This window comes from Vombatus ursinus, unplaced genomic scaffold (assembly GCF_900497805.2).
Source record: "Vombatus ursinus unplaced genomic scaffold, bare-nosed wombat genome assembly UNPS02014825.1, whole genome shotgun sequence".
Taxonomy (NCBI): Eukaryota; Metazoa; Chordata; class Mammalia; order Diprotodontia; family Vombatidae; genus Vombatus; species Vombatus ursinus.
Genome location: NW_020954603.1, coordinates 5,134,031 through 5,147,802, shown reverse-complemented (window position 1 = coordinate 5,147,802; position 13,772 = coordinate 5,134,031). Strand labels below are relative to the sequence as shown.

At 51.6% G+C, this 13,772-nt stretch overlaps 1 protein-coding gene across 1 annotated transcript in view; it reads left to right on the top strand.

The window, feature by feature from the left end:
* EPS15 (epidermal growth factor receptor pathway substrate 15) overlaps positions 1-13,772 on the top strand; it is a 136,683-nt gene that overhangs the window by 106,651 nt on the left and 16,260 nt on the right. Inside the window, exons 14-19 of the mRNA XM_027838178.1 lie at positions 9,269-9,430; positions 9,832-10,029; positions 11,267-11,470; positions 12,517-12,594; positions 12,973-13,063; positions 13,603-13,638. Coding sequence (XP_027693979.1) covers positions 9,269-9,430; positions 9,832-10,029; positions 11,267-11,470; positions 12,517-12,594; positions 12,973-13,063; positions 13,603-13,638 — 769 coding nt within the window. The remainder of the gene's footprint in view (positions 1-9,268; positions 9,431-9,831; positions 10,030-11,266; positions 11,471-12,516; positions 12,595-12,972; positions 13,064-13,602; positions 13,639-13,772) is intronic.

Sequence of the window (13,772 nt, the reverse complement as noted above, 5' to 3'; positions counted from 1 at the left end):
CCCTCTTCCCCTCCTCTTCCATTATCCCTTCTTCTCCCTCCTCCCCTCTTCCCCACTTCTCCTTTCTTCCCTTTCCTCCCTCCTCTCCCTCTTCACCCTCCTCCCCTCCTCCTGGGCCTTACTTCCCCCCACCTCAGGGCTGTCTCCTTCCCCAGGCACCTTGGCTCCTCATCTTCTGGTCATCCCTCTGCATTTGCCTGAGAAGCCTCCATTTACCAAGCACTCCTGAAGGGCCCACTCTGCCCAGGGCAATGTGTTTCTGGGCACATAGAGAGGTGTGTGAGGGCAGTAGGGAACTGACCCACAAACCAACATAGAAGGCTGGTTGGTTGATTTGAAAGAAATAACTGTAACATAAAACAGAATGGAGAAGGGGCATAGGAAATGTTCAGACAAAAGCCCATTGAGAGTGAGGAGGAATATGCCAGTGTTTCCTCTCTGTCTGAAAATATCCTTAGAATGGTTGGAGAGAAAGGGGCTCTGCTGTCCCCCCAATAACCACCTTCACTCTCTACTGCCCTTCAAAAATCCTGAACACGTCTCTACTTCCTGTTCCTCTCTTTTCTTAGCTCTCCTTAAGCTTTTGTGTCCTGCCTTCCTCCCTCACTCCTCTCTTGAAACACCCCCCCCATCCAAAGTCATCAGTGTTTTAATAATAATAGCTCACATGTATGTAGCACCCGCTGTGTGCCAGCCACTGTGCTAAGTGCTTTACAATTTTTATCTCCAATGATCCTCACAGAAGCCCTGGGAGATCAGTGCTATTGTTATCTCCATTTTACGTTTGAGAAAACTGAGGCAAAGTGAGAGTAAGTGACTTGCCCAGGGTCACATAGCTAGTAACAGTGTGAAGCCTGATTTGAACTCAGGTCTTCCTGACTCCAAGCCTAGCGCTCTATCCACTGTAGCACCACCTAATGGCTGAGCCCAGCGAACGGTCCTCAGCTCTGATGACTGTCTCTGCCTTGATACGGGCTGTGTCCTCCCTCAGCTGCTGTATCTGACGCTATCCTGGTTTTTCTTCACCCGCTGGTAGCTCCTCTCAGACTCTCTCTCCTCAGCTCTGTTGTCTTCTTTCTCTTCGTTGTCCAATTAGAGATCTCATCCTTTCTCATGACTTCGGTGGCCACCTATGGGGCCAATAAACATTGGACTAAGAAGGGGACTAGCCCCAGATCTATTAGACTTTTATGTGTGACCTTAGGCAAGTCACATGACATGTTAAATCAGCAAGCATTATTAAGCATTTCCTATGTACTAGGCACTGTGCTAAGCACTGCAAATACAAATATAAGCAAAAAGAAAGTCTGTTCCTGCCCTCAGAGAGCTTACACTCTAACGAGGAAGACAATACACAAGAGGAGGGTGGAAACCCAGGGGATGGGGCTGCGGGGACTCTGTGCGGGGTGATAGAAAAAGAAATCCAGAGTCAGGAGTGCAGCTCACAAAGGAATGGAGAAGTAAACATGGCGGGCCTGAGCTCTTTCTTAAAACAACCTGCCAGTTGGAGGAAGATAAGAAGGCTGCTGAGACGTGGTAGAGAAAGCAGTTCAGAGCTGGGGGTGCATCTCAGTGAGGAATGAGGGTCTCAGTTTTGCCATCTGTAAAATGAGTGGGTTTAATTTGGGTTCCCCCGGCTCTGATGTTTCTTGAGGCTGTCTGTCCAAACCCCAAAGAGGCTTAGGTTTCCAAATGCCTGCTGAGCATGAACACTCACCAGTCTTACTCTTCCCTCAGATCTTATCTCCCTAAAACTGACCTCAATGTCTTCCCTAAATGTTTTCCCTCCCAGCGTTCCTTGTTTCACTAGAACTCTCCAACTAGAAGCTGGAAAGAGCTGGTTTCAGGGTCCAACTTAGGATCGGGCGAGGCAGCGTGTGCTGAACCAGCAAGCAGGAGCCACGAGCTCTGCTCACCCACCGTGGCCAGCCCCGTGCCACCTCACTCGTGGGTGCAGGAGCCGTCTGGCTCCCCCAGCAGCCTGTGCAGGTGCTACCCGAATCGCTTTCTTAGCAAACTTGGGATCTGAGAAGTTCACAGTCTTGAGGGTGGTATGCATGAGGCCTTCTGTGCACTGCTGGTCTCCATCATCGTTTATAATCCATGCAGGCCTCTTCCTCCAAGGCCCCTCTGCTGGTTCGCAGCCCACCAGGCAAGGGGCCCTTGCAGAGACACAGCCTCTCCTACTTTCAGACAGCTTTAACTGTTATCAAGCCCAGCCCTCCTTCTTTGTCATCTCTGCTCTGTGCTCCAGCTGCTAAGCCCTCTTGACCACGGCAGCCCTGCGGTCCCTTGAAGAAGGACGGCCTACCTGCTTCCTCCAGGTTACACTTCCTTCCATGAGGGTCTCTTCCTTCAGGCTGCCAGTGCCTCCTCTCCCAGCCCCCAGGGGTGTTGCCACCCCTTGCGTTATCAGCACTTTGGGATTCCTTTAGTCATCTGGCAGTAGTCACGTCTTCACCTCTTTTTGTGTAGCTCTTCCTTGAGTGAGTAGGCGCTCCATACACAGTGGTTAGATTCTTTTTGAGAGAGGGGCTGGTGACAGTGGAGAGAATCTCTGAGGCATTTCTGTGCCTGCAGTTGAAACACTTGGCAAGCCCAGGTTCGTAACATCAGTGCAGGATGGCCTTCGGTTACTGTGGGCAAGTCATTCTGAGGCCTGGAAGAGGCCCCGGCTCGGCCTGTGGGACCTTACACAAGACCCTTTTTCTCTTGGGCTCATAGGAATTCTCCTCCATTCTCACATTCAGTTAGCTGTCATGGACTCCTGAGATCTGGGAACTGGTTCAATAATTTAAAAACTGTGTTTCAGCGTAATTGGTTTCCTTTGTAATCCTGTTATTTTACATTTTAAAAATGTGATTCTGAGGAGGGGTAGCCATGGGCTTCACCGTCCTGAAAGCCCAAAGGGTCCAGGACATCCCACCCACTGGCTCAGAATTCACTTATTCTCTTAGTACATCCAAGCAACCACACCTGGGAGGGCAGAGGGCCAGGGTTTCTCACATGTTGATTCAGGTAAAATGAACATTTTTGTACAGTGTTTTAAATATTGAAATATTTAAATCAGATTGTTTTCTCCTAAAGGAAGAAGGGAAATGGGTTTAGATCTGCCATCATAGAGTAGAGCCACCCTCTCACATGCCTGGGAAAGGCAGGGCCCCACACTCAGCTCACTCTTTCTGGAGGTGATAGAGCTGGGGGTGCTCCAGTGTGAGTGCCCTGGCAGTTTTCCAGACTGGTTTAGTAGAGAGGAAAGAATGAATGATGGGTATGGAGTCAAATGATTCAGCAGACTATGATCGAGTCCTGACTCCTTCACTTAACCAGCTATGCAGCCACGGGCACATCAGTGAGTCAGCAAGCATTTAATTAGTGCCTAATGCGTGCCAGGCACGTGCTAAATGTTGGGAATAACAAGAACAACAAAGGCAAAAACGTGGTCCTGGCCCCCCGTGGGAGAGACTGCCTACAAATACCTGTGCACATACAAGAGAGATGCAGAGTAGAGAGCAGGTAGGCACTGGGAGAGGCGGGGCCTCCTGAAGAAGGTGGGACTTGAGTTGTCTTGAAGGAAGCCCTGAAACTGAGGAGGGAGACGTTCCAGGCATGAAGGTAAGCCCATGCAAAGGCGTAGCGGGGGGAAATGAGTCTTTGACCCTGAGGAGCAGCACGCAGCTCAGCTGGATTCCAGAGTGAAGCGTGGCAAATGTGGAAAGGTGGGGGGAGGGCACACTGAATGCCAGACAGTATTGAGAGTTGATCCCAGAGGTTTACTAAGTAGGGAGATGGCGAGGTCAGAGCTCTACTTTAGGAAGATCGCTTTGGTAGCTGAGTGCAGGGTGGCCTGAAGTGGACACAGTCTTGGGATGGGAAGACCACCGAGGCAGGAGAGTCCAGGGGCAACGTGATGAGGGCCTGAGCTCGGGCAGCAGCTGTGGGAGTAGAGAAGAGGGGGTGGGGTTGTGCCATGAAGGTTAGAGACCCGCAGCAGCTCTGCGACCAGATTGGGATGCTCAGGTCACTTCTGCTGCTCTGCTGGGGATTCCGTTTTCTGCTGCGTAAAGGAGAGGGTTGGGGCAGCTAGGTGGCGCAGTGGATTGAGCATCTGGAGTCCTGGAGTCAGGAGAACCTGAATTCAAATCCAGGCTCAGACACTTGATACTTACTAGCTGTATGACTCTGGGCAAGTCACTTAACCCCACTGCCTAGCAAAAAAACAAGTAAAGGAGAGATTTGGTTTGCTGCTCCTTCTGTCTGCTTGGGACATACCGTGACTTTGTGAAAGGAAGCCAGGGTGGGCCCCAAGGCTTTCAGACCCCAGCCACACCCCCGACTGGCCCTTCTCGTGATACCTTTCAAACTTGAACACATTGTTCCAGTTAGGGATGCATGTTGAATCTTAAGGACCGGAACCTAACTTCCACTTTGAGAGTGGCCCGCAGAAGCCTTGCCAAATTCTCAGTGACATCCTGGTCGACAGCATTGGGTGCCGGGCTTTTTGTTTCCTTTTCTGGATGTGAGACTGGTTTCCCTCAAACAGCACACTTTCCTTTAAAAATTGCCAATACCAGAACAAACTCTCCCCTCCTGTCCAGCCCTCCCCCCAGCAGGTTCACGGGGCTATTTTTATTGGCTCCTTTTGCATCTTGGCACTGCAGCATCCGCAGCTAGGCTATTTTCATCCTCATCATTCTCATTCTTCTGTGCTTGATGTCACAGGCCACCAAGCAGGGGATGGAGCTGGAAGAATTGGAGCAGAACCGGCAGGAGGCCTGCCTGGGCCCTGTCCTCCACACCTCCCTCGGACAGCCCCGAGGGTTAGAAACAGGCCCAGGGGAGGAGTTTCCCAAGAGGCCAAATTACTTTTATGGTCCATGGTCCATGCTGGTGGTTGCTAAGATAACTCACCACACACAGACGGATCTGGGGAATGAAGTGCATGCATCTGCTCCCTTTGCTTCATGTCAGGATCAGAGAATTTGTCCCAAAATAAGGAGGATTAAAAATAGTCAGAGGATATCATGATGTAGATATTGGTTTGGAAGTTTCTATGCCATGTGTCGGGTTTCTGAATCATTTTGGAACGAAGTGGAGTCTTTTCCTGTTAGCACATGTAGACTGGTTTCTCTCAACAGATTTTGATTTTCTGGGGCTCCCCAATTTCAGGTCTGTGTTCAGTAGCTGAAAATCTCACGGGCTTGGATTCATGTTAATTAATATTTGATTGGGGGGGCGGGGTTTCTCTTACTTTGAGAAAAAAGGACTAAAGAAGGGCTAATTGTCGTAAGCTTTCATATGACCCCCGGCTAGTCATCAGACTCACTTTCAGCGTTCTTAGATAATTAGGTTTTTTCTTCCTTCTGCTTGTTCCCGTGAAGTCCTGTGACAGTATGTCACTGAGATGCTTCTCACTGCAGATGCAGCTGCTCGATCAAAGAGAGACACGTCTGAGTGTGAAGAGTCTGCTCTGAGGAGGGGGAGGGGACCAGGGAGAAATGGACCCTTCAGCCCTGGGCCCGTCTGGGCTCCTGTGCTTAGTCAATGGACACGGGATGCAGGAGGGGAGGCCACCATCACCACAAGCTAGTGTGTGGGCTCAGCCAGTTACCTTCCTCCCACACAAAGCCACCCTTTCAGCTGTTTGTTTCATAAAAAGATGAGGTGATTTTTTTCCCAGGTTTTTGTTGATTATTCTTATACTTTAAAGCTGTGACCATATTGGAACTTTTCTTTATCTGTGTGAAGGCAACACAGTCACATCTGACATTTGAAAAACAGTTTGTGTGTCTATTTGTGTGTCTGTATGTGTGTATATATATATTACATACATATATGTATACTTGTGTGTATACATGTACATGCATATAGATATGGTATCTTTTGTTTTTACTTCTCCAATATTTCTCAGTATATCCTCCTTGCCGGAGAGCCTTCCTTTTTGTTTTTTTAAAAAATATTTTATTTTTCATCCAATTACGTGTAAAAACAATTTTTGACATTTTTTAAAAAGTTTTGAGTTCTAAATTTTATCCCTTCCTCCCTCCCTTCCCCGCTTCCTGAGATGGCAAGCAATCTGGTATAAGTTATACATGTGCAATCATGTAAAACATTGCCATATTTGTCATTCTGTGAGAGGAGACTTGAACAAAAAAAAGAAATAAAGAAAGTGGAAAAATAGAATTCTTTGGTCTGTATTCAGACAACATCATTTCTTTTTGTGGAAGTAGATGGCATTTTTCATTATGAGTCCTTTGGGATTGTCTTGGATCATTGTATTGCTGAGAACAGCTAAGTCGTTCATAGCTGATCATCTTACAATATGGCTGTTACTGAGTACAGTGTTCTCCTGGTTCTGCTCACTTCACTTTGCATCAGTTCATGTAAGTCCTTCCAGGTTTTTCTGAAATCTGCCTACTCATCATTGCTTATAGCACAATAATATTCCATCACATTCATATACCACAACTTGTTCAGCCATTCTCCAGTTGATGGGCATCCCCTCGATTTCCAGTACTTTGCCACCCCAAAAAGGGCTGCTATAAATATTTCTGTACAAATAGGTCCTTTTCCCTTTCATCCCTTTTAACAGAGGAGAAAAAGGAGGGGAAAAACAGTTCACTGCATCTAATCAGCACATTGAAAAAGTTTGACTTCTGTATAGTGCCCCACACCTTGAGCCCTTCACTTCTGTAAAGGAGGGCAGGCACCTTTTCATCGGTCAGTCAGCAAGTATATATTAAACACCTTCTGTGTGTCAGGCGTTGTGCTAGAGAATATAAGCACAAGGAAAGCAATCCATCTGGGAGGAGCCGGGCACCTGCTCTTGACACTGTGCTGGGGACCCAGACAAAGGCAATACCAGTGCCTGCCCCCCAGAAGCTCACAGCCCACGGAGGGGACACACGCACATCGGAATCAACAGAGGGTCCTCTCGTAGTGGGGTGGGGGTAACGTTGGAAGAAAGGAAGACCAAGGCCAGGCTCAAGCATTATTATAACTTAGGAGCAGTCAGTTTTGATTTGCTGTTGTCGTTCTGTCTGTTTACATTGCCGTTGTCACAGCATAGACTGTTTCCTTGGTTCTGCTTACTTCATTTCGCATCAGTTTATAGAAGTCTTCCCTGGCTTCTGGTTTCTTCCAACACAACAACAGGCCCTCGTACCCCTCCCTACACCATGGTTTGTTTAGCCACTTCCTAGGCGTTGTGCAGGGGCAGGCCTGGGCAAGTGACTTCACCTTGTTTGCTTCAGTTTCCTCATCTGAAAAATGAGCTAGAGAATGAAGTGGCAAACCACTCCAGTACCCTGGCCCAGAAAGCCCCAAATGGGGTCACGAAGAGTCAGACGTGACTGAAACAACTGAACGACAGCAACAATTGTTCAGCTTGCTACTTCATTTTGGAAAGCAAGTGTTACTCTGCTTAACACTTTGATGAGGCCGTTGAAAAATTTTTCTTTGTGTCCCATGTCCGTGGGATCGCCGCTCTAGAGCAGGCCCAGCAGGCTAAGGCTGGAGGCCATTTCTGGCCTTTCTGCCTGTTTTTTGTCCAGCGTCCCTCCTGGGATCTGGACCTTCTTGTCCTGATCCTTCACAGAGGATCCCTTTGGTGCCGGAGACCTTCCTTCAGCTCCCATAACCTTTCCGTGATGCCATTCCTCCCCCCCTCCCCCCACCGCCGCTCTCTCATGGTCTGTGACCGACTCAGCTGTCTTCTCTGATCGTCCCTATCCCGGCTTCCAATTCTCACATTGTTGGTCACCTGTGATTCTGATTCTCCCGAGATCATGATGTGCTGTGATGGCCAGCCATAAGGGTCATAGGGATGGGCTTGTAAGTCAGGGAGGAGCTGGGGGAGGGGGGCGGGTTGCTGAAGGTGCCAGCTGATTTTCCCAGTGGCGTCTAACCTGCTTTCTCTTATCAGCTCTGGGTCCATGTAATCACCCATCTGGAGATAGGGCTGACCGCCTAGCCACCCATCAGACTGATCCACCTGTGTTCCTCATTCACTTACAGTATGGTTAGTAATTGACACAGGGAAAACAAAGTGGATGAAGAAGACATAGATGTGACATTGAAAGGACTGAAATTGGAAAAGACTAATGGGTTATGTAGACCATCCTCAGCCACCCAAAAGCCACGTGGTTATCTAGCCTTGTTTTAGTCTGTTTGAGTTTTCATCATTTTTATAAATGTTAAATGTATCAGCAGTAGGTGAAGCTAAAGCATCAGAATTGATGAAACCATTTTCTAGATTAGGAGTTCTTCACTCTGTGTGTGTGTGTGTGTGTGTGTGTGTGTGTGTATGTGTGTGTCCTGGGCCCCTCGAGTCGCCAGGCTGGGGAAGTGTAGGGACCCTGTCTCAGAATCACGTTCATTAATATATAAAATAGGGAAGATCGCAAAGAAAACCAATTAGAGTGACTTGTGGTTGTCCAGATATTTTGTAAGAGTTCACAGATCACTGGTTATGAGCCCATGTTCAAGAGTGCTCATTACTTGACACCATCAGCTCTGGATTATCTAAATCAAGATGAGAGATATTTTTCTTTCCTTTGTAAGTATCTTGTGGTTTAGGCCAGTGGAGCGACTAACAGAGGAAGTGAGGTTCGGAAGCCACCTTGAAGACGTTGCTGTAGAATTGCCGTGCGTGTTGTCTTGGCTTTCAGGCCCCGCACGAGCCTTGCTCCATTGTCCTGTGGTGGCATGGAGGTGACGGGGCTCTGTACTGCTGGGTCAGTGGAGTCCAGCTCTGGCCAGTCCAGATGGGCTACGAAGCCTTGAGTGCCATCTCAGAGGCTAGCCGGGCAGCCCTGTCTGGAGAGGCCCACCAGGTGCAGAATTACGTGGACCCAGAGCTGATAAGAGCAGGTCCCTCACACCGAGGGGAGGCGGTGGGGAGGAATTTCGCAGCCTCGAAGGATGGTGACCCCACAGGGGCATGGAGGACCCCACAGGGGCACCACGCTCCCACCTCCTTGCAGTGTTGAGCATATTTGGTGTCATGCTCAGCAACCCCCTGATCCTTTCAGACGTGTGTGTGTCTGCCCCCCAGCTCACCCAAGTCGAGTGTTGTTCCCTGGGGACATTTACTTAGCTGGCTGCTGCAGGGGGCGGCGGGGGAGGAGCCACCCCGGCTCAGGGGACCACATCGCAGGATCCGTTTGGCACCGCGGTCCTCAGCACCCTCGGCATCCTGGAGAGGAGCGGCAGCCCTCTTGCTGGGTATTAGGAGGACAAGACCCCATCCATGCTTTCTCTGCTTTAGGACCTTCAAGATGAAGTCAAGAGGGAGAGCTCCAGTCTGCAGAAGCTGCAGGCCCAGAAGCAGGAGGTGCAGGAGATCCTGAACGGGCTTGATGAGCAGAAGGCCACGCTGGAGGAGCAGCTGAAGGACGTCAGGCAGCAGTGCGCCCAGGAGGCCCACCTGGTAAGGGCGGCCGGGCCCCCCGAGGCAGGGGAGGAAGCCCCGAGTGCTGCAGGCCCTACTCGCCGCCCTCTCCTCGTTCAGGGGCCTGGCTAATGTCACTGCTGTTGTATGAGCCTTGACTCTTAATGACAGATTCTGCCCGAGAGGCAGCTGGCAGTGCCATGAGGAAGCACTGGGATGACCTGAGTTCAGATCCAGCCTCAGACACTTCTAGCTGAGTGACCCTGGGCTGGTCACTTCACCTCTGTCTGCCTCAGGTTCCTGTAACAGCACCTCCCTCCTCGGGCTGTTGTGAGGATCAAATGAGATGATATTTGTAAAGTGATTAGCGCAGCAAATCTTTCTTTCTCTCTCTTTCCCTCCCTTCCTCTTCCTTCCTTCCCTTCCCCCACCACCTCCAGATTTCCTCTCTGAAAGCTGAGTTAACAAGCCAGGAATCTCAGATCTCCACTTATGAAGAGGAGTTGAGCAGGGCCCGAGAGGAGCTCAGCCGCCTGCAGCGTGAGACGGCCGAGCTGGAGGAGAGCGTGGAGGCAGGCAGGGCCCAGCTGGGCCCCCTGCAGCAGCACCTGCACGAGTCACAGCAGGAAGCCACCTCGGTAAGGCTTGGGCGGGAGAGTCACTCGAAGGGGGAGAGAACCTTCCTGTGAAGGCCTCGGGGAGGAGGCCACCCCGGAGCTGGGCTTGGAAGGAAGCTCGGGGTTCTTTGAGGCAGGGGGCACAGCCTGGGCAAGGGCACAGAGGCCGGCTGCATGGAACTGTGCTCTGGCTCCTGTCCTGCCCCCAGCCTCCATCTGCATGCAGACCTGGGACCGCCCTCTCTCCAAGCCTCAGCTTCCTCACTGTAAAGTGGGTATAGAAACACCGTATGGATTGGGGTTGACCACGGGGAAGATATGCTCTGTTAATCGTGAGCCTCAGATGATTGGTTTTCCAGAGGTCCCATGTGGGGCCACTGTCCTCCGGAGCAGGTAGTTCCCACGTCCTGGGCCCAGGCCTCGGGCTGCTTGGCCGGGTTCCTCCAAGGCCCAGTTCCTGCTCTGCCCTGCCTGCCATTCAGAATGGCTGTGATGGTGAAGCGCCCTGGCTGCATCGTCATCTCACAGATAAAGCTCTCTACAGAGACTTTGGTGAGAGCTGGCACCTCAGTAGCCTCTCAGGGCTCATGGCTCAGCTTGGCTGTCACCCAGCTCTGGGTGGCAAGGCTTTGGAGGAATAGTCATCTCACTAGACACTGGAGGAAACTGAGGTCCAGGGAGGAGAGGAGAGGGCTGGAAGGCCAGCCCAGTGTCCCTGGCTGAACAAGAAAGGCTTGGGGCTGCTTCAGTGAATGGAGGACCCACCCTGCTGAAATGGCGGCTCCTCTCCAAGCAGCTCCACCCATTAGCCAGTTTGTTAAGCCCATGAGATTCCGAGCTAGAAGGGGACCTTGGAGATCTCTTCAAGCCCCAGGTCACATAATCCACCTGTCAGAGGAGAGACTCAAAGCCAAGTCAAGTGGCCGGACAATGGAGTGACAGTGCCAGGCTCCGTCTGACCGATGGAGAGCAGAAGCTTGTGAAGGCCAGGCCCTGATGCCCCTGCACCAGCCCCTGATGCCCCTGCCCCAGCCCCAGGGCTGGACATGTTGTAGCCTGGCAGGGGAGGAACATCTCTGGTTAAAACAAAGCCAGCCTTTTGGAGGTTTTCCCATTTGCTGCCACGCTTGGGACCTCGAAGTCAAGGTCACAGGCATCTTCAGGCCACGCCTGGCCGAGGAGGTAGGGCTTGTACGTGTTGCTTTTCCTTCTCTCAATGACCCAGTTCCCTTGTGCCTTTCTTCTTCCTGTGATCCAGATGCAGGTCAGACTGACCGAGATGAAGGAGCTAGACGACCCCAGCAGTCAGGAGAGTTGGCGCCGCAGCCCCCACGGCAGCCTGGTCAACGGTGCTGCTGAGTACTGTAGCCTCAGCAACAGCAGCAGTGAGACAGCCAACCTACACGAGCGCTCGGACACCCCGAGCACCCTGGACGTGGAGCCGGTGGTCCAGGAGTCTCCGGTGAGGGAGCGCTGCTGGGTGCCCACGGGGGCGACAGATGCCCAGTTGTGCCTCTGTGGTCATTTCTGGCCTAGTGGCCATTTCCCAGACACCCTCGTTCGTATAGTGCTGAGGCAAGCTCGGTATGTGAGCAGAATTCTCCTAGGTCCAGAAAAGACGCTCCCCCCGATTCCTTAGGCTCCCTGTGACACATCTCCCGTCACTCTCCTCATCTTCATCACTCACTCTTCCATCTCCAAAGCATTTTATACAAAGTCGCCTTTGGCCTTGGCCGCACGGGAAGGAGACAGTGCAAGCAGATGAGCCCCATTTTGCAGAGGAGAAACTGAGATCTGAAACCTTGCCTGCTCAGAGCATACGGTGCCCGTGGCCCCTCCTCTTGTATCTCCTGTTGGGGACATTTAATTCTCTGGGAACTAATGATGCCACAGAAGGGCCTGCAGAGGTGGCAGCAGCCCCTCAGCAATGGAGGCTGTGGGGGAGCCCCCAGGAGCTGACAGAGACCCCAGTACGTGTCAGCCTGCGCAGAAGGAAACGGCGTAATGGCCCAATCTGCCTGTGGCTGGCAGTGCCGCAGAGCGAGCAGCTCTAGGAGAGATGGGCAGAAAGAGTCCCTCAAGCCCCCACTCCCTCTGTCTCCCAGGGCGCAGGGAGGAAATCTTGTTAAATTTTGTATCAGTGTGAGCGGTCATGGCACCAGAGAGAGCTGTGAGGGGCCTTAGTGAGACGTCATTTAGTTTGGCCTCTGCTCTGGCCTCCTTCCAGGCCCAGAATGACTCGTGCACTTGGCCAGAGCTGCCGGCATGGCTGGGGCAGAGGCTTTGACTGCAGGCCACGTGACTCCAAGTCCGCCTGCAGCGTTTTCTCTCTTCGACAGAGCCCCTTATCTGGCGGGCGGAGGGGAATGGCGTGACCACGGTTATGCCTGTTAGGTCAGTGAAAGCAGGAATGAGAGCCCAGTCTTCCTGACTCGGGCTCCTGCTCCTCCCACCCACATCAGACTCCTTTTTTAACTCAACCCATGTTTGTTTTCGGATCTCGTTTAGGTCAGAAGCAGTCCTGAAGTTCCTTCCTCTGAGGTAGCCGATGAAAAGGAAGGGGAGACTCCCGCAGCACCTGAAAAAGTGAGTGTGGGTCTCCCATTGCATCAGGGGAAGTGAACTCCTGAGCAGGGTCTTGGCTCTTCCCTCGGCTTCCCAGGTGCCCCAGTGACTGCCCAGTATGATCCCTAATGCATGGTCACACAGCCCCCAGCTGGCTGAAGACCCATGACCTCACCTCCCCCGGCGGTTCTGCAGGCTGCCTTCACAACAGGCAAGGCCTTTCACCTTGCTTTAGACCCCCCCCCCCCCCCCCCCGCCCAGTTCTCAGCAGGTGGAGAAATCACAGCCCTTTTGTTTTTCTAAACAACAGACTTATCATAATGTGCTTGTGATTTTAATTACCTTCATGCCAACAGAATATGTTTGGTTTCTTTTCAAATACTTTTGAATATTTTCTAGGAAGATTTCTTTAATTTAGACTCGAGCTCCCTGTCTGATACTGCTGTGGAACCGAACCTGGATTTCTTCCAGTCGGACCCTTTCGTTGGTCGTAAGTAGCTTCTTTTGTGTTGGGGCCCGGCTCGGCCCACGCCCAGGCAAGAGTTAGTCGCTCACCTGGATGACTGGGATGGGTGGGGAGAGCCATGTTGTACCTCCTCAGTGCGGTCATGGAAATATGATTTCTCCTGCATGCAAAGCACTGTGTGGTGGGTGCTGGGGGTACCAAGATAAAAAACAGCTCCTGGGCTCAGGAGACATATGAACTCCTGGGTACATAGACTAGCAGAGCTGTCTGCCCCAGAGTGGTCCAGGCTGCCCAGGGTGAAGGACTCTCCATCCCGAAGGTCTGCCTGCAGAGGCTGCAGTTAGGTTCGGCCCAGCCACCGGCAGTGTTTAGATGGGGGTGCCCCCGTCTTGTGCCCCTTCATCCCCCTCTCTGCTCCTCTTGGCACTGGTCAGTTCTCCTGGGGGGCTTCCAGAGTGGCTGGGTAGCCTAACTCTGGTGCCTGTTTTGTACCGGGAAAAGGAGGGCTCTGGGGACAGTGGGTGGAGGTATTTTGATGGCTACCTTTTTATTTTTGCCTCTAGGGGACCCTTTCAAGGATGATCCTTTTGGGAAAATAGGTCAGTACATGTATTTACCCCTACAGTGTTTGAAATTCAACCTTATGTCAGTCTGCAGTTTAACCTGGGTATAACCTGGGAGGTGAAGTGTGTGTGTGTGTGTGTGTGTGTGTGTGTGTGTGTGTGTGTGTGTG